This window comes from Lytechinus pictus, unplaced genomic scaffold (assembly GCF_037042905.1).
Source record: "Lytechinus pictus isolate F3 Inbred unplaced genomic scaffold, Lp3.0 scaffold_19, whole genome shotgun sequence".
NCBI classification, from domain to species: Eukaryota; Metazoa; Echinodermata; class Echinoidea; order Temnopleuroida; family Toxopneustidae; genus Lytechinus; species Lytechinus pictus.
The window spans coordinates 15,409,592-15,434,930 of NW_026974140.1; the positions used below are offsets into that span (position 1 = coordinate 15,409,592).

General features: G+C 35.3%; 1 protein-coding gene across 2 annotated transcripts in view; it reads right to left on the reverse strand.

The window, feature by feature from the left end:
- The window catches only part of LOC129260537 (pericentriolar material 1 protein-like), a 47,539-nt gene that overhangs the window by 5,586 nt on the left and 16,614 nt on the right, over window positions 1-25,339 (reverse strand). The window contains exons 8-38 of one of the 2 annotated variants that reach the window (XM_064114199.1): window positions 24,777-25,091; window positions 21,330-21,431; window positions 20,949-21,048; window positions 20,227-20,462; window positions 19,517-19,649; window positions 18,966-19,101; window positions 18,376-18,549; window positions 16,831-16,885; window positions 15,730-15,884; window positions 13,420-13,734; window positions 12,469-12,601; window positions 12,088-12,163; window positions 11,588-11,715; window positions 11,363-11,433; window positions 10,002-10,158; window positions 9,379-9,581; window positions 8,662-8,846; window positions 7,856-8,248; window positions 7,096-7,507; window positions 6,607-6,674; window positions 6,053-6,356; window positions 5,458-5,716; window positions 5,023-5,106; window positions 4,397-4,594; window positions 3,786-3,947; window positions 3,065-3,303; window positions 2,407-2,660; window positions 1,804-1,973; window positions 1,294-1,343; window positions 875-946; window positions 349-457 (exon numbers count right to left, since the gene is read on the reverse strand). In XM_064114199.1, the coding sequence (XP_063970269.1) occupies window positions 349-457; window positions 875-946; window positions 1,294-1,343; window positions 1,804-1,973; window positions 2,407-2,660; window positions 3,065-3,303; window positions 3,786-3,947; window positions 4,397-4,594; window positions 5,023-5,106; window positions 5,458-5,716; window positions 6,053-6,356; window positions 6,607-6,674; window positions 7,096-7,507; window positions 7,856-8,248; window positions 8,662-8,846; window positions 9,379-9,581; window positions 10,002-10,158; window positions 11,363-11,433; window positions 11,588-11,715; window positions 12,088-12,163; window positions 12,469-12,601; window positions 13,420-13,734; window positions 15,730-15,884; window positions 16,831-16,885; window positions 18,376-18,549; window positions 18,966-19,101; window positions 19,517-19,649; window positions 20,227-20,462; window positions 20,949-21,048; window positions 21,330-21,431; window positions 24,777-25,091 (5,448 nt within the window). The remainder of the gene's footprint in view (window positions 1-348; window positions 458-874; window positions 947-1,293; window positions 1,344-1,803; window positions 1,974-2,406; window positions 2,661-3,064; window positions 3,304-3,785; window positions 3,948-4,396; window positions 4,595-5,022; window positions 5,107-5,457; window positions 5,717-6,052; window positions 6,357-6,606; window positions 6,675-7,095; window positions 7,508-7,855; window positions 8,249-8,661; window positions 8,847-9,378; window positions 9,582-10,001; window positions 10,159-11,362; window positions 11,434-11,587; window positions 11,716-12,087; window positions 12,164-12,468; window positions 12,602-13,419; window positions 13,735-15,729; window positions 15,885-16,830; window positions 16,886-18,375; window positions 18,550-18,965; window positions 19,102-19,516; window positions 19,650-20,226; window positions 20,463-20,948; window positions 21,049-21,329; window positions 21,432-24,776; window positions 25,092-25,339) is intronic. The other variant, XM_064114200.1, reaches the window with a different exon arrangement.

Sequence of the window (25,339 nt, forward strand, 5' to 3'; positions counted from 1 at the left end):
TCAATTTTAACACTTGTTTTAAGCTTAGTCTCAAATTTCATTTATGAAAATAGCCCAACGTCTGCCATTTTTTACATGTCTTTCTAACATTTATGAAGGACTACTAGTTCAAAGTGAAAATTTTAGTTTGGATAGCTTGAACAATAACTGCAATACTGCCTTATAGCATAAGACAAGGTCAATTTTTAAAGAAAAAAAAAGATGTCATAAGTCAAAGTTTAGAGACATCCAACAGGGCAGTGCTAATTAATCTGAATTCAATACAATTGTATGAGGTGTAGATTTATGATGGTTTTAAGAAATATCCAAGTGACAAACATTCAACAAAGAATATTTTAGTTAACTCACCACACTGTCAACTTCTCCATCGGCATTGGCTGCTCCAATTCTTGTGATTGTCTCTTCTACAGCTTCTCCTAGATGGTCTGAGTCATCTTCTTCTTCTCCACTACCAATACTGAGAAGTGAAACAAAAATATAATTTATGACATTCAATATCACAGATCAAGAATCATGCTTAATGCCTCATTACATAAGGGCAATTCCATAGAAAAACCCCTGACTCAGATTTATTTTCCTCCATTTTTACCCCACTTCATGAATTACATTATTTCATGAAAGTCATGCATAAGAGGTTGTATGTTCATACTTTATACATATCCCCATGATGAATTAAAAGTTGGTAAAGAATGGATTACTATTAAACCATTTTAGATCATAGAGGAATGCACAACTCACCATTCTGTTAAGGAAAGATTGAATAAAATTTACAATGAACTTAAAAAAATATGTCTGACAGACCATATTTGTGACTTTTGGGTCATTTCATTCCATAATGATGTACATCTCCACACTAGTTGAAATTTTTACTTACTATGCAACTCCTTTTGATTCACTCATGGAAAGCTCAATCTGTAAATGATCCACACTCTGAGGCTCACTGTCTCTGTTTAAAAACAAAAGTATAATGACAATCATTATGAGTTGAACAACATCTGTCAGTCTATATAGAATTCATGATTACTTGCATGTACATGCTACAGTAGTATCTTTGATCAAGTTCACCAAAGTCATTTTACAAAATTCATCCTCCAAAATCAATATCACCAAAATCTAAATTTCTTTCCCTATTATTATAGATTACTTCATGGTATTATGATTAATTTTATAAGCATACACTCTGAAATAAAATCAAATTGTGGAACAGGTTCATATCTATCACCAGGACATCTATTTCTCATCAAAAGAATGGAACAACAGCACTAGAAATCAATAAAAATAAGCAGTACTCACTCTTCTCTATCACTGATATCCACTTGTGTTGCTAACATATCATCTCTCGTCTGAAAACACAACAAATCAAGAAGAAAATGACGGTAATATAAAACCTTGCATTTAACTCATACAAGTCCCATTATATTTTAAAAGTGAGCAAAAGCCTAATTTTAAGTATGGCAACTAAAACCCCATGAACAATGTGAACCCCAATCTATTTATATTACAATGATTGTTTCCTGTAATAGAAATAAGAGGCATCTGTAAAACAGTTTGGAATCTAAAGGTAGAAAATATAGAGCAAATAATGCCAAAAAGAAAACCACAATGAAGTAATTAATCATAACTTGTCATTTACCCCCCCCCCCCAAAAAAAAAAAAAAAAAAATTAATAATAATAATAATAATGAAAACCATGTCATTCCACAAATAAAAAGTTTTGTTTTTAACCCATACTGAGAAAAAAGAATTGATACAGAGGAAATAATTCACCAAATACTTAACTAAATACCATGGTGTCTGACTTACATTTCCTAATTCTTCCTCTTCATATCTAGAAGCTACTGCCATAGCAGTCTCTAATGCTTGTTCCATCACACCTCCACCAGACCTATCATCCTGTTGCTGTCTCCCTTGAGGATGTCTCTGTTGGACAGTATCATCTTCATCTGATGACGACTCATCTGAACTGCTTTCTCCTACAATCAAAACAGTAGAAATTGCTTTAAATTGTACCAACAAAATACCTACTACATTAAAGGATCATGCCTTATTTGCTGAGAATGTATCATTTTACCAATCATCCCCCAACACCCCTTTTTTTACCTTGATTATTTAATTATGACAAGCTTTTCAAATTTCTAAACACCATCATCTTCAAAGATGGCAGCTCCTTTTCACACAGATTAGTCCAACTTTACTCACTTTGCGATGTAACATTTTAAGTATGGGATCTACATGTATGAAACAAATGTCAACCTAAAATTCTAAGATCAATGTAATACAAGATCAATAACATTAAAATGCACACGAAGAAATTAATTTGATTGTTTTACATCATGAAAGGAGTTGTTTTGCCTGGTTATATGCAATGGCTTTACAAGAAGACATAAAAAAATAACTAATAATCACCTTCTCCCGTTACTTGATCTTGAGCTGTGCCAGTCTCTGTGCCAGTTTCCGTCTGCTCCTCTTCTTCATCGTCTTCATCATCATCATCATCCTCCTCGTCATCGTCATCATCATCATCATCATCTCGTTTAGCAGCTTCTTGTTTGAGTTTGTTACCAGCTGTATCAAGGTCTTGCATGAGTCTGAAGAATGCTAGCTCATTGAAGAGAATCTCAGAGATATCCACCAACAGATCCTCACCACACTCACGCATCCTGACAGAAGAAATAATACATCATGTTTCACAAGGTTTATCTTCAGGATACATACATTTATCACTATCATCAGAGTCGCTCATACCATATCAAGAATGATAAATACAAAGCAGCATATCTCTAGGTAAAATGACAAAATGATAAATTTGCAACTTCCAAGGATGCTAACAAGTCAAGGACCCATTTTCATATCAAAATGTTCATTAAAAACAAAAAAAAGTTGAAAATTTTATCAAATACCAGCCCCAATGTTAGTGAACTTATCAACAATGCGATATATTATAGCATTGAATTTACAAATCTAACTACCTCATAAAAAGTACTACTTAAATAATTAAAATGAAGATGATTTCTACATCCTTGAAAATGAAACAGTTAAGCCAAAGAGGAAAAAAGAAACTCACTTTCTACCAGAGAACTTGGCAAGAGAGTCTTCCAGGATGGATCCCAGCTGCCTATTGAAGAAGCGAACGAATTCCCTGCTCTCATCTTTCTGCCTTGCCAGACCTAGCACCAAACGTCTGATGTAGGCAAGTAGCTGCGGAGAGCACACATCATCCATGTGTTCCTTGAGATATGGAATCACCTCCTGCATGATGCCTTTGATCTGGAGGTCTAACTGACGAGTGTCAATCCGAGGGTACTGCTCAGGGAAGAAAAGAATTTTAAAAAATCATCATCTATTCCTTGGGAAATAAAGCTAATTCGAATGGGTGAATAGTTCTACAGCAAGTACGAATATTCAATATAATACAATTGAAAACTATTGTTGAAATAAAAACATAACTAAAAAGTAAATGGATTCTCTTTTTTACATTCTGGTCCTCCCCTGTACGTTTTGTGGGCCCTGAAACATAGAACTGAGTGATTGATCTTTGCACTGGTTTCTTAACTCAATTGCATTGATTATTGTGTATGATCAATCATAAAATCTGGCTCCATGATCAAGTGCTAAGGTTTATGCAACAGGGCCCTGGTAAGTTTGATTTCCACCCAGAAATATCATTAACAGTTTTCTTACAGATACAATAATCTAGGATATAACCTCATGAAAAATACAAACTTTTCAATGAATGTGAATGATTCAAATGCTGTATAAACTGGAAAATGGCAAACTGAACTCACTGGCAGATCAGAGAAGGAGCTTTCACTGCCCATATCTTGAGCTGAGCTATTGCTAGTCATATCTGAAGCTGACATAGTACTCCGTTCCTTGGCATTGTCTATTGAACTGACTCCAGAAGCAGCCTCAGCCTCTGCCTTTAGCCTCTCATATTCTCTCATCCGCTGAAAAGAAAAGAAAATTTTAGTCCATTTAAATAAAATGATCATTAATGGGAACTTTTTATATGCATTTCGTAAGAAGAACAATGGATAAGGCTTTGATATATTTCATAATATTTAGTTCTTGCTATTTTAAGGTAAAAAAAATCTAAACAGGATAATAAAAAGAATCTTAGGAAATAGAGGCTGTACCATATGCATTTGATTGCAACAATAGTGTCAATACTAACCTAAATAATCAATATTATATTCTGATATTCAAATAACAAAATTATTTGATAGCTAATGCAAATCACAAAACTTTATTTTCAATTCTGATGTTCAAAGTGATACATGTAAAAAATCATAGTTCAATACACCTTGAGAAAAAAATGTAAGAGTTCAATTTAACTGGAAAAGAAATTGGGAATATATCTATATCTACATAGAGTAAGTGCTATACATCATTTTACCTTCAATGCCTTATCAAGATGAATGACAGTGTCTCCTAGGTCTTCATTAGCAAAACCAAATTCTCCCCGTCCTAATGATGGAGGTGTTGAGAGTGAACTGGCAGAGTCTACATTCTCAATGTAATCATATTGATCATCTTCCAGCAAGGCATAGGATGACTCATGGGGCTTCTGAAGGTTAGCACCAAACAGACGAGCCTGGTTGGACAAAAAGACAATATTTGCATACCTGTAACAATTTTGTGTACATACTGAATGATGGGAAACTTGAACTTTGGCTTTGAGACCTCAAAAACTTATCAGTGCATACATGACAAAAGTTTGAGTTAATCTTCCCAGGAGGATAAATGTGGGATTGATGAAAGTAAAACCCTGAACCTGATGCTTCCAGCAACCACCTATGGTGGAAAGAGGCACGGAAATTCCAATATCTATTCTATCTTGTTGCTCAACCTAAACACTTGCAAGAAAATATTAATTATCAATATGAAACTGATACTTACACGGTAACACAGAACTAAAAATAATTTCTACGAGCATGCACATGTTACTCATGACCAATACCATGACCAATTCAGCCATTTGGCTGCGACTCAGGTTTTTTAATCATAGAATTAGAATATTACCTTGATTTCTTCCTCATCTGATGTAATAAAGCTCTCACTAGGGGTTTGCTCTGATCCTGCAAAGTTCATCCATGCTGGCATTGGCTGCAAATAAGAAAGAAGAAAATATGTAAATGATTAGTTGGACCACACCATATAAAGAACATTATATTTTAGTAATAGTCACTTTCACCACACATGAAATAAATATCATTCATAAATGTTAACAGCATCAACACGCTCTATCAAGAGTAGACAATAAACAAATGCAAATGTCATTCTGAATCTATGACAAAATTGCTCAGTTTTTCATTTACAAACACTTTTAAGGCATTTTATGTCATTGACAGCATATAAATATGCTCAAGAAGCCTCTGTGCATCACTGTGTGAAAACTCTCTAATGATTTGAATAAAATATGATATTTGTATTCCATGTACAATGTTGAACACTCACCCTCTCTGATGGCAGGGTAGGGGCCTCTGATGCTGAAGCATTAGTATTATCATCTGTGAGATACTTTGAGACAAGGTCCTGTAGGGCGTAGAGAGCCCTCTGTCGAAGGTAGTCTGAATTGAGCATCTGAAGCTCACGGAACAGCTCGATGAGGAAGTGTGGTCTGGTCTCATTTTGAGAGATGAGTGACGCCACTTCTGAGTAGATAGATTCACGGAGGGCTTCAAAGAGAGAGAACTCACTCCCTGCATCAGACTCACTGAGTGATTAGAGAGAGAGGTTGACATATTATAATGAATGCAAGGAACTCCATGACCATATACAACATTTGTGTGTAAGGAAATGAGCAAAGAAAACAAAAAATAACCATTCAGATACAAATATAAACTCCAATGCAGATGCTCTATATGGCACACGCCACAATTTGTTATGGACAAAATTTCTGAACTTATTTGACTGACAAGAATAAATGAATATACCTCAGACAGCAAGCATCTTGACTCACAGAATAACACTTTCGCCAACTTAGAATTTTTTTTTACAAATACTATTTTGTACACATTAAAAATTATGAAAACACAAAAAATATACTTACAGTTCACTAGTCTGTGACCTGATTGACCTGTCAGTGTCTTGCTGTACTTGCTGCTGCTGCTGACCTCTGCCTTTTGACCTTCCTCCATTGTTACCCTTATCACTCATATCACCGGGTAGACTAGACATAGAGACTGTGCTTACAATGCTAGCAGTGTCTAGGAATGCAGTCCCACTGATGGAGGAACTTAACCCTGTACCCATCTTGGGTCCGAGAAGCTTGGCTAGACGTGCACTGGGTTGGTTGGACTGGCTTGATAGCTGAGCTCTGGCTTGGGATGCACTGCTTGGCATTGGATGTTTGCCTGAAGAATTACATGGGGAAAAGCAGGATTATTTTCATCCTTCTTCACGAGTTGCATTAAATGCTGAACAATTGAAGAAACAGAGTAAATGAACAGTGCCAGAGGTTTGTCTTAATTTTAGGGGATTGAAAAAAACTTATGATACAAGTAATGGGAGAGAGACTTAATGATTCAAGAACATGAAAAATATCATCATTTGCATCATCAATACTATCAATATCATTATCAACATCATCATCATCATCATTACCTTCTCTGTTAGATGATGTATTTGATCTCTGACTTCCTAACTCGTCCCGTAATCTCCTCTGCTGCTCTCTGTAATAATTTTATAAAAAAAAACAAATACAAAATTGACGCTGAAATCCAGGGTCTACTAACCGTATGAGGAAGTTGAGCAAATATCCTTATAATTAGAAATCTTACATATGCAATAAATTGTGGTATTCATAGTTAAAAAATAAACCTGTGAATGTTAATATAACACAAAACAAAAGAAAAATACTGTAACAATTTGCAGCAAATACTATCAAACTAGATTAAAATTGCATGAAACATCTTTCTATTGAACAAATCAAATGCCAAAAACATATCTAGTATTGTATTAATGTACTAGTAATGGAAACTTAACTTAAAAATGATATTTGATTATTAAAGTCTAGCATGAAGTTTTATAATCTTCCAACCCAACCCATTTGATCAGTAACCAATCTCGGTTACAAAAGATCAAATAACTTACGTTCTTTTCAGAAGGCTGGTAATATCAAGTGGAGGTACAGCGATCTCTTCCCTTGACTCTGATTGATCCCTTGCTAAGATATCATTGATGTCTCCAATCCCACTGTCCAAGGTGTACCCTCCCATCATCCTTGATGCCTTGCAGCTTGTAGCACTATTCAGATAGGCAGTTTCAAACTCGTCATCATCGTTGCTCACTTGAGCTGTGTTGGGTGGTACATGGTAGGAGGCTGCACCGCTTAACCTCTGCTGAGTGGCTTGACGGGCATAAGGGTTGTAGGTGTCCCTCTGGCCAGTACCACCTTCGTTCAGGTCGTTGGGAGTGTAGGGGTTTGCATAGGGTGAGCGATAGTTGCCTGGACTCGGCTGGCCAAAGCCAGGTGGGAATGTAGGATTCATGTTGAATGGCATCGCTGTTGAGGTGTAAAATAAACATGTACAAGAAACCTTGTAAATCTCACATACTGCTATTAAATATTCAACCACCGAACACCAAGTTCTATATGCATACACTACAAAAATGCATCTGGACAAGAGGGCTTGAGAGAATAGTTTATCTGTAAAGAATGCATATATCATAGTAACATCACTATTCGAATAACTTACATTTCAGATGGGCAAAAGACATGTGGTTAGAAACCATATTGTTTTTATGTGTGACGATTCATCACTACTGAATATTCTTTGGTATAGAAATCTAAAACATGTCACAACAGCCTACAAGAAGATATTCTGCATACACAAGACAATACTGAACATACCTGGATTATACGGAGGAGGTCCATACACTGCATCAGGTCCCATACCAGATGATCTGCCAAAGGGTGGTGACTGGCCTGGATACCCCATACCTAATGGTCTCTGTGGATTCCTGTACATGGGTGGAGCATTGTTATTGGTATTGGTGTTGGCTGCTGCCACGGCTGCACCTACATCAAAGGAAGCTTCCGAGTTTCTCTCTTCAAGCTGGCCACGCAGGCTCTGGATCTGAGTCTGCTGTTGATATAGCTGGTTATAGGCACTATTCAAGTTCAGCATCAGTTGTTGATGCTGCATGCGAAGATTGTAGTTCTGGACAAGGTCATCTAGGTGAGCTTCTCCAGGAGAGAATGGATTGGGACCTACAGATGCAGCCTGTAACCCACCACGACCAGCTGTTCAGCAAGAAAAAGAATATACACATAATTAATATATGTGATGCCAAAGACATTCTATGGATTGTGCTATCAGTGATATATGTGCATTTAACAAAGGAAAAAAGAAAGGCCTACTCCATTTACTTACTAAATATACAAATGTTGATATGAAACAGATTTACATCATAAGTTACCAAAATTCATCCAATACTTCATGTTTGTACAACCCCTCCCCTTCCCACCCCAATCAAACACAGCCACACCTTACCATAAAATATCATGTCACATAGCAGATAACAATCACCTAATATGAATCAGAGATACTTAAATGCTGTAGGTGAAGGGTAAACCAGACCATTCCAATCCACAGGGGAAAAAAAGATTAAAAACGATGCTACAACTACCGAGACTGAATGCAGAAGACAACATACCATTAAGTGATCCTGAGAGAAGATTACTCATAGATTGTTGATCTGAAATAAGAGACTGGCACATTCCCATGCTATTTGATAGCTGTCTCTGTAGCTGTTGAATATGACCCTGTAGAGCCTGAACAGCAGGATCCTCCTCATAGCCATCAGATACAAGCTCCTCGGCTGAACGGATGTTCTCTTGCCTGTACAACATTAAATAAAATAATGAAAAGCGTTGTGAATTTGAGTGCACAATAGCCCCGGCAGAAAGCCCTCAGGAGGACAAGGCATTTAAAAAAAAATTGTTCATCACTTTAGAACCACTGTCAATAAAAGCGGAATTTTACAAGCAGCATGGCAAGAGGTGGGAACCTCGTCATAATGGGCTAGCTCAAGGGATAGTGACCAATGGCATATGAAAAACAACTGCAATCATCAAACCAACATTGTCAATGGTATCAAAACCTCAGCCAGTCACCTAAATGAATTTCCAATAGCCACTATACTCCACCTTTTATGATACAGGGGGTTTGTCTTGAGTAGCTTCACATAATGATCTATTTTGCAATAAATAATAAATAAAATCTTTCTCATTAAGCTAAATACAAAATTCAAACACAACCAAATTTTCTCCTAATCAAAAGCAAGCATTTGTGGCATGCATTTATACCCAACTCTTTATACAACAGGCCCCAAATTCTACTGGTTATCTTCCCCCCACTAAGGAGATCATACCTGAGACGACTCTGCCTATCAGTAGCTGAGTTGATGTGCTTAGGGTATCTTATACCATGCCTAGCTGCATCCATTGATGACGTCTCCCCATCATCTTCTATGGTTACTCTCTTTACTCCTGGGTAAGGTTGGACTTTTCTTCTTCTGTTTGGTTTAGTACCTGACTCAATGGTGTAGGTATCAGAGGTCACAGTGCTCTGTTCCTGTTGAATAGTAAATGTATACAACAGAAGTTAATATTGTCATTTCAAATAAAGCAGAAGCAATGTATGCTTCACAATAATAAAAATTACAAATGTGGAAAATGTTGCAAATAGGGAGACCTTCTTTCCTAAATGTTTGCATTTCTTTATTAAAAACACAAAGAAATATGACTTTTTGACTGAGAAAAAAATGAATTGGCCACACACCGACATTACAACCATAAATATAAGTATAAATAATCTTGTCCATAAAAAGGGTACAAAACAATGCAAACAAAACATAGCAATCCTAAAACTAATGATAATGAAGAAAAAAATAGGCAACATGTATGATAGAAAAGGATGTGTCAATTTAAAACTCCACGCTTGTTAAAAAAACAACAACATGAAAATTCAAGAATCTTTTAAACTGAAACTTACCTCCTCTTCCTCTTCTTCCACCTGTAAGAGAGCATCCCCTGGATAACCATCCTCTAATCCTTCATCTTCACTCACCTGGGTTGATCCACCCCAGGTTGCTGCAGCTGTGATATCAGCACTACGCATACTCATTCTGCCGGCATCAAGCAATAATTCCCTGTTAAGTCATTCAATGAATGATGAGCAAGACAGAGAGAGAGAGCGAAAGGGGGCAAGGGGAAGGGATAAAATGGACAGATAATAGAAATGAAAAGAGAAAAATGCACAGTAATTTTTTAATGTATTCCAAGCAGCACCCAAAAGACACATCAAAAAATATTTTCATTTCATATCACACCAAGAAACAGCAAAGCAATAGAAGAAATGAGAGATTCAAATTTCACAAATACATCACACTATCACTAATAAGAAAGAACATATGAATTTTCTGACACTATATTTTACTTCTACATATTTTTCTTCTTAACATACTATAACTGTTGAAGTATTTCATGCAAGACAAGCAGGCAAAAACAAACCCTATTTCACAGAGCGCACATACAATAGCAAGTTCCCCCAAAATAGTCAATACTCTATACTTGGGATGATAAATTTGAAGAACAGAAAATAGCATTATACCTTCTTGATAAACATACAATTACTGCAATCAAGAAAAGTAAAATGAAGTATTGAAAAAAAAATTCATTTCATTCTTTCATTCAATTGACTTCCTAATTCTAGAAATTTCTGTTTAAACTTTTATGTAGATGACATAAATCAAAATATAAAGCTCAAAGTTTCAATATCTACAAAAGAAATAGGCTGAATTTGATGTCACTTTTCCTGTCTGCAGTGGGATTACAGGCTCAAATTAACTACTGCAGCATGCACAAATGAATACATAAACATACTGCAAGTTTTTACCTGATTAAAATAGCCATATCTGATCTTAGTCTGGAAGAAGCAATACAATAATTGTAGATTTTAATCACGAAAATGCAAAGCTTGGATTTCAATAAGTTTGGCATTCAAATTTTGCAAAATGACAGGAAAATAAATCCATATCACCAAGTTCATTTTCCAATTTCAGAGGAGTAATATTTGAAAAGGAATATTGCAAAGAGGCATTCATTCTTTAGAACATATTACAAGGTATTAGTTGAAAGTTGGAGAGTAGAGCAACAAACACAATGAGAAAATGTACAAAGAAAGTCTGATCAATTAAAATGTTGATTAATCTACATGTAACTAATTATCTAATAATATAATAATAAATGGCATCATTTGATAAAGTAATCAATAAATTTGATATAATTGATACGTTACTTATAAATTGAAAAGTTGTTTACGAATTTAGACAACAGTGGAAATAAATTGCTTACCTGAATAAATCATTGTCATATTCTGCTAAATCTGTCTGAAGAGAATACTCATCAGATCCTTCACGTAACCTCTGTAATTAAATTAGAAAAAAAAGTATACGATGAAGAACTATAAATTATTCATTACTTAAGGAAAATCAAACCAAAGTTTGTACATTCATTTTTATATTCCTTCAAATTAATGAGAACAAAGTACAGTAGCTTGTAATGCTTTAATATACATACCTCTCTGTTCATTTTGACAATATGAAGTAAGTCTGAAAGCTCATTTTTCTTCTGCCTAAGTTCACTCTGAAGAGCTTTATTTCTCCTCATCTCAGAGAACACCTCCTCACGGCTTGGAGTAGCAACAGCTAGAGTACACAAAACAAGAATAGTTGGTAAGAAAGGTTGAGTTACACATCATCTAAAAAGGTCACTGACACTGGATTAGCCCAACCTTTGATAATCATAAAATACAAGATGTGTGGCCAATAAAATTTACATGTACATTGCAATGCTAAATGCTGTTATTTGCCTGATTTACTTGCACAAACTTGATCAAGAAATGGGGCCATGCAAACTGCTCAAGACATTTTAAATATTATTTACCCATGAGGGGAAATTTGTTTATTACATAAAACATGTAATATTTCTTGCTGGTGCATGACATCCAATAATGTGAGTGAAGGTAATTTTGATTTTAATTTTTTTTTATAAAAGATAAATAGAAATTTGAAACTTACATTGGACATTGGTTGATGCATCTCTCTTTGTGGGTGGAATGATGTTCACTGATTTCATCCCAGGTTTAGCTGGTGGCTGGACAGGGAGAGAGAAAGGGGGTGGATAAAAATATAATTCAAGCATATCCCTTTAACTATATCTTTTTAATTTACCAACACTTTTTTCAAGCTATGTTTTCACTACAGTTCAAATAATGAATTAAATAATTTTTTTACATAGAAAAATTCTTCTTTGATCATCGCTGATCTAGTCATTACCTCATTGTAATCCTTACATTCAATACACAAGAATTACATCCAAATGGAATACAAGCTCCACAATTTATTAACTATTATTATAGGAATATTTGTCCATTACAGAGAATATAATCAGAACCTTACTTTTCTGACAGGAGGAAGGTTCTCATTGAGTTCCTTGAGCTGTTGTTGGACGCCTAGAAGACGATGTCTTTCAGCCATAAGACTCTGAAGCTCACGTCTCTGCTGATTCATCTTAGCCTCATAATAGGCTTCCCTATGATAAACATTACACAAACAATAATATCAATGTCATATCAAACACACGTCTACCATACGGGAAAGATTCCATGCATCTTCATCGACACCACTGAATAACTCAGTACAAACTAAATGTGATGAACAGCATAAGATGTTATCAAACACATCCACTTAAGATAGACAGAAAATTGATTATTTGCCTTTCTATAAATATCAGCAATACACAATGGAAATACATTACCACTTATTGATTTCAGCAAAGCATTGTTTACAGTGAGTATACCCTTCTAGCCACATGCTGTAGCACTGCTTATCAGAATGCATTCCAGGACACAGCATGTGTTTAACTGCCAATTTTCTTCACTTTGCCGTTTACATATGTAATCAATAGGTTGACATTCCAAAGGTGTGTTGACATTTCAGATTGTTTGAAATATGACTCATGCATTGTGTACACAGTCTAATATCCATTCAATTACTTCGGGACCAAGGACAGCATACATTGTGATGGAAAAATAGTCTGGACAAAAAAATCAAGGACATTTAAATCCTTCAATGAACACAAATTTAAAAAAAAAGGGAAAAGGACATGAGAGTAAAATGGGGGAGATAAAGAAATATATAAAACTTAGGAAAAAAGTAGAGTCAACAAGAGAGAGAGGAAGATAGAGAATTAAATAGAAGGTAAATGAAAAGAATGGAGAGAAGGAAGAAAAGGGAAGACAAGAAAAATTGAAAAAGAAATAGGTAATAAGTTAAGATGACATAAAACAAAGCAATTAACTGTTGTGAGATGAAATCAATATCTCACAAGTATGGAAAATAATTTCTTACCTAGTTTCCCTGGCAAAATCTGCAGGAATCTGTTCTTCTCTATTAGGCATTCTATGATCACCAGTAGCACCAGCCATAGCAAATTCACTACCACTCTCCTCAACAGTTTCCTCTTCTTCCTCTTCATCCCCGTCATCTTCTTCCTCCTCATCATCCTCCTCGTCTTCATTGTTTGTTTCTGAATACTCAGCAGTAAGGCCAGCCGCAAGCTCAGCCAGGTCATCGGGCAAGGCAGTAGCAACTTCAGGGGTCTGTTGTACCATGGCTACAAGTGACTGGAGTTGGCGTAACTTATGCTTGGCTTCTTGCAGTTTCCTACAATAAGGACGAAATAGATGATTGTTTTGCACTGAATAAGACTCAAATGGGTACTTCATTGGAAGGTATAAAAAAAAAACTTTAAAATGATAACATGCCATGCTTACATTAAAAATGTAGCAAAACCATTGCATACCAAATTTTGCAAGCGATAAGAATGTTCACCTGAACCTTTTTGTAAGAGATGAAGCCATTCCTCTATATATCAAAAATGTTTTTTCATATTACAAAAGGATTGGTTTCTCCCTATTGATCAAAATTAAGACACTGTTGCATACAAGACAATCAAAATAAAGAGATTTTAGTGTGCATACTGAAACTGCATAGAATTAGCTGGATATATGTTCACTATGCACAATGCCGGAAAAATTCTTGCCATGCGTAGCAATGACCATTTGTACAGTGCTCGTATTCACCACATTTCAACACTCACAATACTTAGACAAATTAATCTGTATATGAATATATGAGCTGGTATTACAGAAATTCATTCAATTATAACCTTCTAATAATTATACAATTAACTCTTTTTGTGCCACTAAATCTTTTCTGTGCCAGGTTTATTGCACAGGTACTTAAAGTATGCATGAGTGAACAAGCTACTATGCATGCATTAAGCAGAGCTAGATAGATCACTGTACAGAGCTAGGGCAGCTTAACCCAAAAGGCCAAGGGGGGGCGGTGGAATCCGCCCCCCCTCGACATTTTTCGCGATTAATCCGCCGCGCGAAATTTTTTGACCGCGCCGCTCACTGACTTTTTACTTTCAAGTCTCGCGCAACTTTTGAGACAAAATTTGCGATGCCCGGGTATGCGGTTACGAAATTACGCAACATTATGTAAGTGCATGTCAGACCCGAAATTGATCAAAAATCCAATAAAAATTGTGTATTTAGCCAAAATTCATGAATGTATCATTATTTCTACTTTTACTGATTTAAATTAATTAATTTTGTCTTGTGTATGACAAGAATTAAGTCTGCAACAATTTCCATCAAAAAACAATAAAAAACAAGAAGTAAAAAAATAAGAAATACATAAGAAATTAAAAAAACAATGAAATACATGAGAAAAAAATTGCAATACCAATTTTTTTTTAATGTACATTTGATCAGAATCCTACAAAGAGTCTGTAAATAAAAAATTAGCAATTTAGGGGCTATAATAAGTTAAAGGAGAATGAAACCCTTGAAACAAGCTGAATCCATATCAAAGAGAAAAATCAAAGAAACATATTGTTGGAAGTTTGAGGAAGATTGAATGAATAATAAGAAAGTTATGAGCATTTGAATATTGAGATCACTAATGCCATGTAGATCTTCCCATTGGCAATGCGACCAAGATCTGTGATGTCACACACGTACAACTCCCTCATAACTTTAGTACTTATTTCACTTATATTCTCACTTTTATAGAGTCTATCACAAGGTGAGGTGTTCTCTTTATATGAGAGGACAAGTACAGAGGTTTCACAACATTATATCATTGATGCATCGTTTGTCATATGATTAGAATGAGCAAAAAGAGATGTTTTGGGGTATATTTTCAGTGTCCAAAAGGGGAGAGTTGTTCATCAGTGACATAATAGATCTTGGTCGCATTGCCAATGGGAGGATCTCCATAGCATTAGTGATCTCGACATTCAAATGCTCATAACTCTTCTATTGCTAGTCCTATTTTACTCAAACTTTTGTTGATCTTATTCTTTGATTTTTCTGCTTTCACAAAAGCTAACTTGCTCCAAGAGTTTCATTCTCCTTTAATTAGAGCAAATGTTTTATTTCATGCATAAATTAGCATATTTAATTCATAAAAAAAAAAATCACATTTTTTCAGCCTTAGATTTTATCGTACACTACCACTGTGCAAATTATTGCAGCGCTCGTGCAATCGACGGCCGAGACCTCAGGGGGAGGGGGTGGAATCCGCCCCCCTCGACTGTGAGATGGGTCCAAATAACCCGGCTCTTTTAGGGTTAAGGGTCACTCATACCTGACTTTCTCTTTGATTTCTGGATCATCACCCCATGCTGCTAGTATAGAGCTGTGGTTACTTTCTGTCTCAGTCTCTGTTTCAGTCTCAGTAACTGTACTGGTGGTCTGACCTGATCCAACCTGTACATACGCACCATCTCCTCCATAAGACATCTGAAAAGTCAAAAAGATATATTCCCTGTATACTGAGCTTCTTTCCATTAAAATGATGATGCACAGCATTTGTATAACGCCATATATCTGTCAAAGGTGCTTTTTTGGAGGAGCCAGCCAATCTGGGTCGCCTAGAAGGGCACGCACACAGAACTGTAACCCGCAGGTCTCTCCTCCTGATATAACTGATTGGGGGAATGCAGGTGTACCACTACACCGGGGTTTCCCCCTACTCTCATTCGAATAGTGCAGTGGGTTCTTAACGTGCAAAGGTGGTGACTCTCCTCTACAATGGGCCTCCATTTAACGTCCTATCTGAGGGACGGAGTGTTTTCCACTGTATCATAGCCTACATCTATGAAACCCGGGAGACGTTTACACACAACACAAATCTAGCAAAATCTGGCAAAATGTAGACAATATCACAAAAACAGTGAAGATCATTTAAAATTAGAGGCATATATTCACTGTACTTTGTTAGCCAAATACATATCAATATCATACAAAAGTTTACTTTTATCCAACTAAAATATAAGCTCTTTAAAAATTTGGTAGGTAGATTCATAAAAGTGCAAGAGTGATTATCAACTCATAATTCAGAACCACCCCCCCCCCACCTTGGCAATGCAGTACATAATTAACTAGAAATATCACTGAAGGTGATTTAAACCCCTGTCCTATGCTGTTACCATGTTAATGCAGTTTCCAACACATTTGGTAAATGAATCATGCACATCTTTATTAAAGATGAATGTTTGTGCCAAATTTCATGAGCAATAATACATCTTTCTTCAAAATAAATTACTCCTTTATGGAAAATAATCAATGACTGCGACCACTAAGGTCTCCAAATGACTTTTCTTTCACACTGAAATAGTATTTATCAATTCAATACAAGACTTTACTTAAGGTAACAGATGGTAACTGCATGCATGAGAGAACTTACATGATTTGGTCTCATCTGAACAGGTCTCCCAACAGGTTCTCCTCTCTCTAATCTCCTGTACATGACAAGAAAGGGAGGATGCAGTCAGGGTATCTTGTATTCTTCTTGTTAGTCTGAACAATCAGCTAAGAATAACTCATCACTGAACAACTTTAAGAGTCATGGGATTATATCCACTTGGTCTAAAAGCAGATGGTCTAATCATCAGATCATCGAACACCATCATGGCTAAACCCACTCCGTCGATAATAAATAAGGTCTCATTACCGTGTGACCCAACCAACATTTGGTCTAATATCTACTTGTCTAAATTTCATCGAGTGTAATGCCTGAATGGTCAAACTTTCACCTCCTCTTCTTATTACTGAACACTTTTTCAAATGACAATTTGATTCATACACAATTCATATAATATATATACTAAGCAGATATACTAGACCGAATGGGTATAGCTTTACTAGAAAGTAGACAAAATGGTAAAGGGGGTAAATAGCAATTAGACCAAACAGTAAGTCAATGAACTGGTTGTAGGAAAGCTAAGATTAGTCCATGTGGAATGAGACTTTATAGAAAGTAGATGAAGTGGGTGATAACCAAGAGGCAATCTATCCAGTGATGCATCTTGTAGTTAAACATGTAAGGAATTTAAATTCAGTCCCCCCCCCCCTAAGAAGGGAAAATGATTCTACAAGTGTTCACAAGAATAAGGAATCAATAAAGATTAAAAACAAGTGGAACGCCTCTGGCAGTCTCGCCTGCATTACGCGATTTTAATATAGCAGCAGTGCTAACTTTGAAAACTACTATAAAATAATCATTCACAAAAACACCAATCATATAATGACATAATACCACGTTCATTCAACAAATACCCCCAACACGGCCAAAGTTCATTGACCTTTAATGACCTTTGACCATGGTCATGTGACCTGAAACTCGCACAGGATGTTCAGTGATACTTGATTACTCTTATGTCCATGTTTTATGAACTAGATCCATAAACTTTCAGAGTTAGGATGGTAATTTAACAAATACCACCAACACGGCCAAAGTTCATTGACCTTACATAACCACTGACCATGGTCATGTGACCTGAAACTCGCACAGGATATTCAGTGGTACTTGATTAACCTAATGTCCAAGTTTCATGAACTAGATCCATAACTTTTTAAAGTTATGATAGTAATTCAACAAATACCCCCAACTTGACCAAAGTTCATTGACCCTAAATGACCTTTGACCTTGGTCACGTGACCTGAAACTAGAGCAGAATGTTCACTAATACTTGATTAACCTTATGTCCAAGTTTTATGAACTAGATCCATAAATTTTCAAAGTTATGATAGTAATTCAACAAAGTTATGATGTCATTTCAAAAACTTAACCTTCGGTTAAGATTTGATGTTGACGCCGCCGCCGTCGGAAAAACTGGCGCCTATAGTCTCACTCTGCTATGCAGGCGAGACAAAAAAGAGAGACAATGGGGAGCTGGGGAAGGGGAGAATATGGTTTTTATATGCATAAACATTAGTTACATTTACATACCTAAGATTGCTCATAAGAACAGGATCCTCATAATTGGCACCTAGTCCCAACTGCTGCATTTGTTGCTTGCGATATAAATCTTCATCCTGATCACCTAGTAACTGACTTGTATCTTGATATTGCTGTACTAGATCACGGAGCTCAGTCAGCCTTTCTTTTACATCATGAAGTTTTCTAAAAAAAGAAACACATTTATGTTTATTTTTACAATTTCTACACAAATTAATGCATCAATACGTGGAAAACTGTTGTCTAATGGCATTTATTTTACAATGTTTACAATGATATGTAAAACAGTATTCACATTATTTCTTTTCCATTGCATATGAAAACCATCCCCAGTTTCCTAAATAGGCAGATCAAAACTGAAGTTACAACTATAAATATTTACATTGTTCATCGCACCTTTAATACATGGCAATAAGAATGAAAAGAATTATAGTAAAGAATGAAAAAACAAAAATAACCCACCCAAACCCTCTACATGAACAATAGCAAACATGAGACAAAATATAGACGAAAAAAAAAAATCCTCAGTGACGATAACAAAGATACTGTTCGCTGCGTGGATTGATGTAAAAGGTCTTTACCTGAGACTATCTGTTCCATTGGTAAGAGTGGCTTCATTTTCATCTGATGTTTCATTAGGTTCTTCACATGGCACCATTAATCCACTGTATTCATTGGCATTGGATGTGGTAGAGGCTACACTTGATGTATCACCTCCTGTGGAAAATAAAAACAATTGAATATGTCATTAGACTGAAATTAAAATTCCAGTTTTAAAGATCATTACATAAAGTACAATGTTGTTCAATTAAGAGTAATATAAAGTCTGTTTAAAAAAGTTCCAATCGATCAATATCCACACACCTTAGTGGCTTGTCCATGTAACATGACATTTACAATGGTTACTCTTCTAATGGCCACCAGTACCCTGCTCAACACTCAATGCTAAGGGGTTTCCATGTTAAAATACATGTAATCTTGTTGGAAAAATTTACATCCGTATCAAGTTTTATACAACAGGGGCCCACATACTTTCAAACATACAAAAAAAATACATTCAAAACATTCATTGCAAGTGAAACATAATAAAAATTTCACAAAAGCAAAAAAAGAATATGCTATAGTTACATACCAATATTTGGCATTTCAGGATGAAGAGCATGGAGCTGTAAGAGAAGTTCATCCATCTGTCTTTTCTTCTGCTGTAAGGCTTCTAGTTTATCCCTCAATTCTTCATGCTCTGCTGATACCAATGGTGGACTAACCTACAAATATAATTGGATGCATATGTTGAAGACCTTGATATCGTAGCTGATATCGCTTTATCCAGAATATCTTTTAACCAACTAGTAATACTATCTTTGAATACTATGACAAAATATGACAAGTTATCTTCAATACATACATTTCAACTAGAAGTTATTCATACAATCTTCTAATGTACGAGTAATACTATACCCCTGGAAAATTCTAGTAAAAAAACTTGCTTTAATGAACAGGACTCACATGACACAACATAAAGTATTGTGGCATTATCATGTTACAAATATGTAATGAAGAAAATTTGTGCATGAATTCTTATGTATCAAGTACATAAATCCAGGTGCATTTGAACTGTTTTTATGAGGTTTCCTACTAATAATCTGGTTACATTTCAAAATCATACTTTATGGGGTGCAATTCACCAGACTACTGTCAGTGGTTTTCACTAATTTGTTCTCAGCCAATCAGATGAAAGGATTTCCAGTAGCTTATAACATTTGTCAATGAAAATAACTGTCATTAAACTGTTCATGAAATATTTTCCAGGTCTCTGTGTAACAATGTTAAGAGGCTTCTTACCTCAGTGTGTTCCATCCAGTCCATTGCTCTAGCCTGCTGGATCTCCTCTGATCTTGTATCCCTCTGTTCAGCCAACATAAGCATCAGAGTTCTACGTCTCTCCTGCAGGTCTTCAGCTGTCAAAGGCACACCTGTTGCAAACCGGCCAGGTGGCCCAGCTGTCGTTGTTACTGGTGTGGGGTCCTCAGTTACAGAGGTGGCAGTCGTTGTGGTTGCCTGAGTACTTGTGACAGAAACTGTGGGATCAAATTGAATTTTACAAAAAACCAGTACCCTCTCATATTCTCTTTCTTTTTCTTAAAGAACATGACAGAAAAGTAGTTGTACTCTGAACTACTTAAACTTCTTATGGCTAGAGCCAGATATGATGTCCTTACATTATCATTACATTATCATCACAGGTTCAACTGACTACAGCAGTTTATATGAAGAGGGGGGGGGGAGAATAATTTAAACTTGAATTTCAAATACTCCGATAACTGAAGAGACATGTTTGTTTTGTTTACAATTTCATGTCACATGTATCAAACCTAGCCCTTGAAAAGCACTTGTAAAGCACAATGTAAGGTAACAATTATTATTTTAGAAACTTCATGTACATCTACATGTACCAAAATACTGGTAAGAGTAAGGTACAGTATAACCATTACCACTCTGTTATCAAAACTCATATTCATTTTCAACAGGCTATATGTTTGAATTAATCAATTTATTCAACTTACCAGTTTCTTCCGCTTTTTCCTGTTCGGAATTTGTTAATCTACTCTCAATCTGAGATTGTAATGTCATCAATGCTGCTTGTCTGTTCTGAAGTGTCCTCAGCTAAAAGCAAAATAATAAATCATGAATTAGTCCCAGTAGTTAATTAGTCTGAAAAATATCTTCATTACATGCAGAGGTTAGCACAAAATATATACCATGTAGCAAATAAATTACCTGCATTTTCTGTCAAAACTAAGTTTTCACAATAAAAGTTAACTACCAGTAGTGAAAATTTTTAGGACACTGGAAGGACAAAAGTAAATACTGCTGGTGATATAATAAAACGTCATCAGAATGAACAGTATGCACCTTTAAGCATCACTTGATGTTAGTTATCTTACCTCCTCCTGTTGTTTGAGCATCTTTCGTAATAGATCATGTTGTTTCCTCAACCCCTCAAGGGTAGCTATCTGTTCTGAAACATTCTGTTTTGTCTCTTGGCCCTGCATGGAGAAGAAAAACGGGGAGAAACATTTTAAAGAAAATCCATACAGTAAAATATTATAACTGGGGGTGTTTCACAAAGATTTAAGTATGACTTACTTAGAGTCGCACTTAAATGCCTAGTTGCCTGAGTTATAATAGGCATGAGTCCGTATGGGTCAGATCACGCCAAGAGGACGCACACTATTGCATATTGATCAATAAGATTGCATGTTTAATATCATGTACACGTCAGCATTTAAGTACGACTTAAGTCACTTAAATCTTTGTGAAACACCCCACTAGTATATTTGTAGGATCATATACCTGTATGTAGGAACCATCATATTGCTGTTAATGCCATCTTGAATAGTATTCAAATTTCTTGATTGTTCAAACATGTAACATAATTCCTTTTAGAACTGCAATAACTGTAAAGAATTTTTTTTTTCTATGGAAGAGAATAATCTGTCACTCTGACAGAATTCAACAATCCACTGGATGAAAAAATAAATAGAAAAATCTGACAATTATAATATATTTTTTATATTGTTCGATGTTAAAGCTAACTGATACCCCATATCATTAATTTCAAATTTCACAAATAATTAAACATCATCCAAACGGTGTATGCACTAGGAAAAATACAAGCACAATATTCATTCAACAATAACATACCTGTAATTTAACCCCACAAACTGTTATTCATCCAAATTAATATAAAGTATATTTCACAAGATCTCTCAGACTTTATAATCCATGATACTTCAAAGAATCAAATAATAATATCTATATTCATAAAATGCATGATGTGAATGAAAACAACATAGTAATAATGACTTACAATGATTTCTATACTACACGCAATGACACACTATGAATGACGGTCACACAGTTGGATCTACAATGTATTAAAAATGCATAACAAATAATGCATATATCCTGCTTGGCTGATTTTACCACAATATGGCTATGAACGACAGATGGGACAGTCATAATTGTTCATGCAGGAAACCTCAACATATCCCAACTGAAATGGTGTGGAACCTTTGCATTAATAACAATGCCTTTGTTTGAAGTGTGACACCTTCAGGAAAAGGTGCTATCTGTACTGTGGTAAGTACTGTACAATAGATGGCAGTATTTATATAACTAAGAGTCTCAAACAAAATGCTGGATACTGAAATGAGAATTTTTATAGAAAGACCACCATTTTTGATTGATAAAAATGATGAAGTGACCAATCTATCAAAATACACATTTAACTAAGAGTCTCCAACAACAAAATAGATAAGCTAATAAACTTAAATTTATTAATATTTGATGTGGGTTAATAAAAATTACATAGATGTCTTAGATGAAAGCACAACAAAATACGAGTTATCAAATGTTAGTATCCTAATGATTATAATGCCAATGATAAATTATAGTGTACAATATTGCCTTCTTTTCTTCTTCTCCTTTTTTTTATTTGAATAAGAACATTGCTTGTCAGTTTTTTTAACATCAGCTCAAAGCAGACTGTGTGAGTGAACTGCATAAATAGGATTAATGAAAATGATTACAATGTACATTACAGTCACAAATTTGTTAACATTACTAACTGAAGGACAAGATTTTTTAGAATAAACTGATTGTGGATCAGTGAATAAAATGCTGAGCTAACATTCATTCAAGCCACTAAGGCCCATGGCCTTGGATACCCATTGATCAGCCTAAATGCCCCTTTCATTAGCCGTAGATATATTTATGTGCTTTTTTAATTTTCTGATTGTGAGCTGTAATATAATAACAATTTGCCCTTGGAATAGAAAAGTGGCATTGTCCATATTGAAATGAAAGGCTTAAATGTGTATCTTGATTAATATTTTGTAAAGAAACTTTAGAGCTGAAAATGTGAAATTGAAAGCAATGGTGTGATTTAGTCACCCTACAATTTTTTTAATGGTGGCCTGTTCATGACACCAAACTTTGCCAACGTCATATTTCTAAATTTGATGGCCTGACATAGAATTTACATGTAGCCCCGTTCCAAAAAAAGAATAGAATAAATGAATATAAAATAAATGAATAAATAAATAACAAATGAAATTTAAAAAATATAAATTATCAAAAAATTATTACCAATAATGAAAATTCAATAAAATAATAACTAGACTGCATGAGAAACACTTCATTCCCCCTTTCATAATGGAATTTTCATAATCTGAATCTAACATTAAGACTTTTTTTGCGACACTGAGAGTAAAGTGAAAACATTTTAGGTTTACTAAAAAACGAAAGAAAAAAAAATCATTCACTCTACTACCAAGTTTGAGCAAACTGGCATTATATTCAAGTTGGTGTCTTTGTGATCACTGATTTGTATTTTGTGACAGCTAGAGAACTCTTCAGTTCATACGTATGTAGACTTATAATTCAATATCAATGCAAATTGTGAAATATAGTTTGAATCATGTCACAAAATATTGGTCCAATATTCACACAACACAAAGATTAATAACAGACACAGTAAAAACCTGAACCACCATAACAAGTTTTCAGAAACAATGGCATACAGCAAGCATTGCAAGGTTGGGACAGGAATATCATGCAAATAATTTTGTTCCTCCCTGACCATTTTTGGGGGGTTTCAAAACAATTTCATTAGCTATTTTTAGAAAAGTGCAAATTTTATTCCATATCCATGAATAATGTGCAAACAATCAAGTGGAAAAACAAAAGAGAAGTGAAATAGTGTATCTCCCAGGGACCGAAACCAGGAATAAGGTGCTTTCCAGAATGCCATGTAAATACTCCAAAAGATTGAGGAAGAGAAATGATCTAGAGATCTGCATCTAGAGTTGCCATTGTTTGTTGAAAATTATTGAAATGACAGATCAGCAAAAACAAATAGACAAACTGAACAGAACACAACTGACACGAGGAAGCTACAAGAATAGGTAGTTGACTACAAGCATGCCGACATGTGAAGGATTAGTTTTTTTTTCTAGAAATTATCTCAACACTTGTGCTTCCCCTAAAAGTACCAAAGATTTCCAACAACCAATTTTCAAACTTGTAAAATAATACACATATCTAGGACCTTATTTCTCTGTGTATCTATATCTTGCATCTGATGGGTTTGCACATGGAAACTTCACTTCTATTTCTTTCAGGTATTATTGTTAATAATGTGTAATATTCGCAGCAAGTGAAATTTTATGAGAGGCTTCATGAATAACGAAAGGTTCAAAACAAAACAAAGAACAATTTTTGTACTGCAGCTTTATGAGATGACAGCGTAGTTCCGAAAATGGACTTATATCATGAGAAAGCACCGTTTATCCCTGGAGGCTGGTCCCTAAGGTACATGTGATGCGTACCTCCAGCAAGCTGTATGAAGAATTGGAAGACATTTGGGAAGACTTGCTATCATCCTGTCCTTCATTTCTAGATAGGTTAATCCTTTCCATAGCAGCACTAACGTTTTCTTCATTTCCATCCTGGTACTTCTGTAACATGGAGCTGTACTGTTCGTGAAGCTCTTGAGTATCCATGCCAAAGGAACCAGTGGCTTGACTACTGACCGACCTAATGTCGTCTAGTTCAGAATCACTGATATCATTGTCGCTTGCGCATGAGTGATTGCCAAGGTGGCTTTCAATACGGGGACGGGTGCGAGCTGTGAACGTACCCTCCTAAAAATACAATGCAAGTTATTATTCATGGGAATTTACCACACTAGCAAGCTCTTGAATTATTTTGAGCATCATGCAAAGCTTTGCAATGGAAGTAAGGCGTATTTGATAATCAGAAGTAGGAACCAAACCTGTTATGGTCAAACATACTAAAGCCAGGAAGGAAAGGGAACTGCAATCTTTATCATGAGAAGTAATTTACAATTGGGGAAGTATTCACAATATTCCTGGACATTGTGGGACGTGTT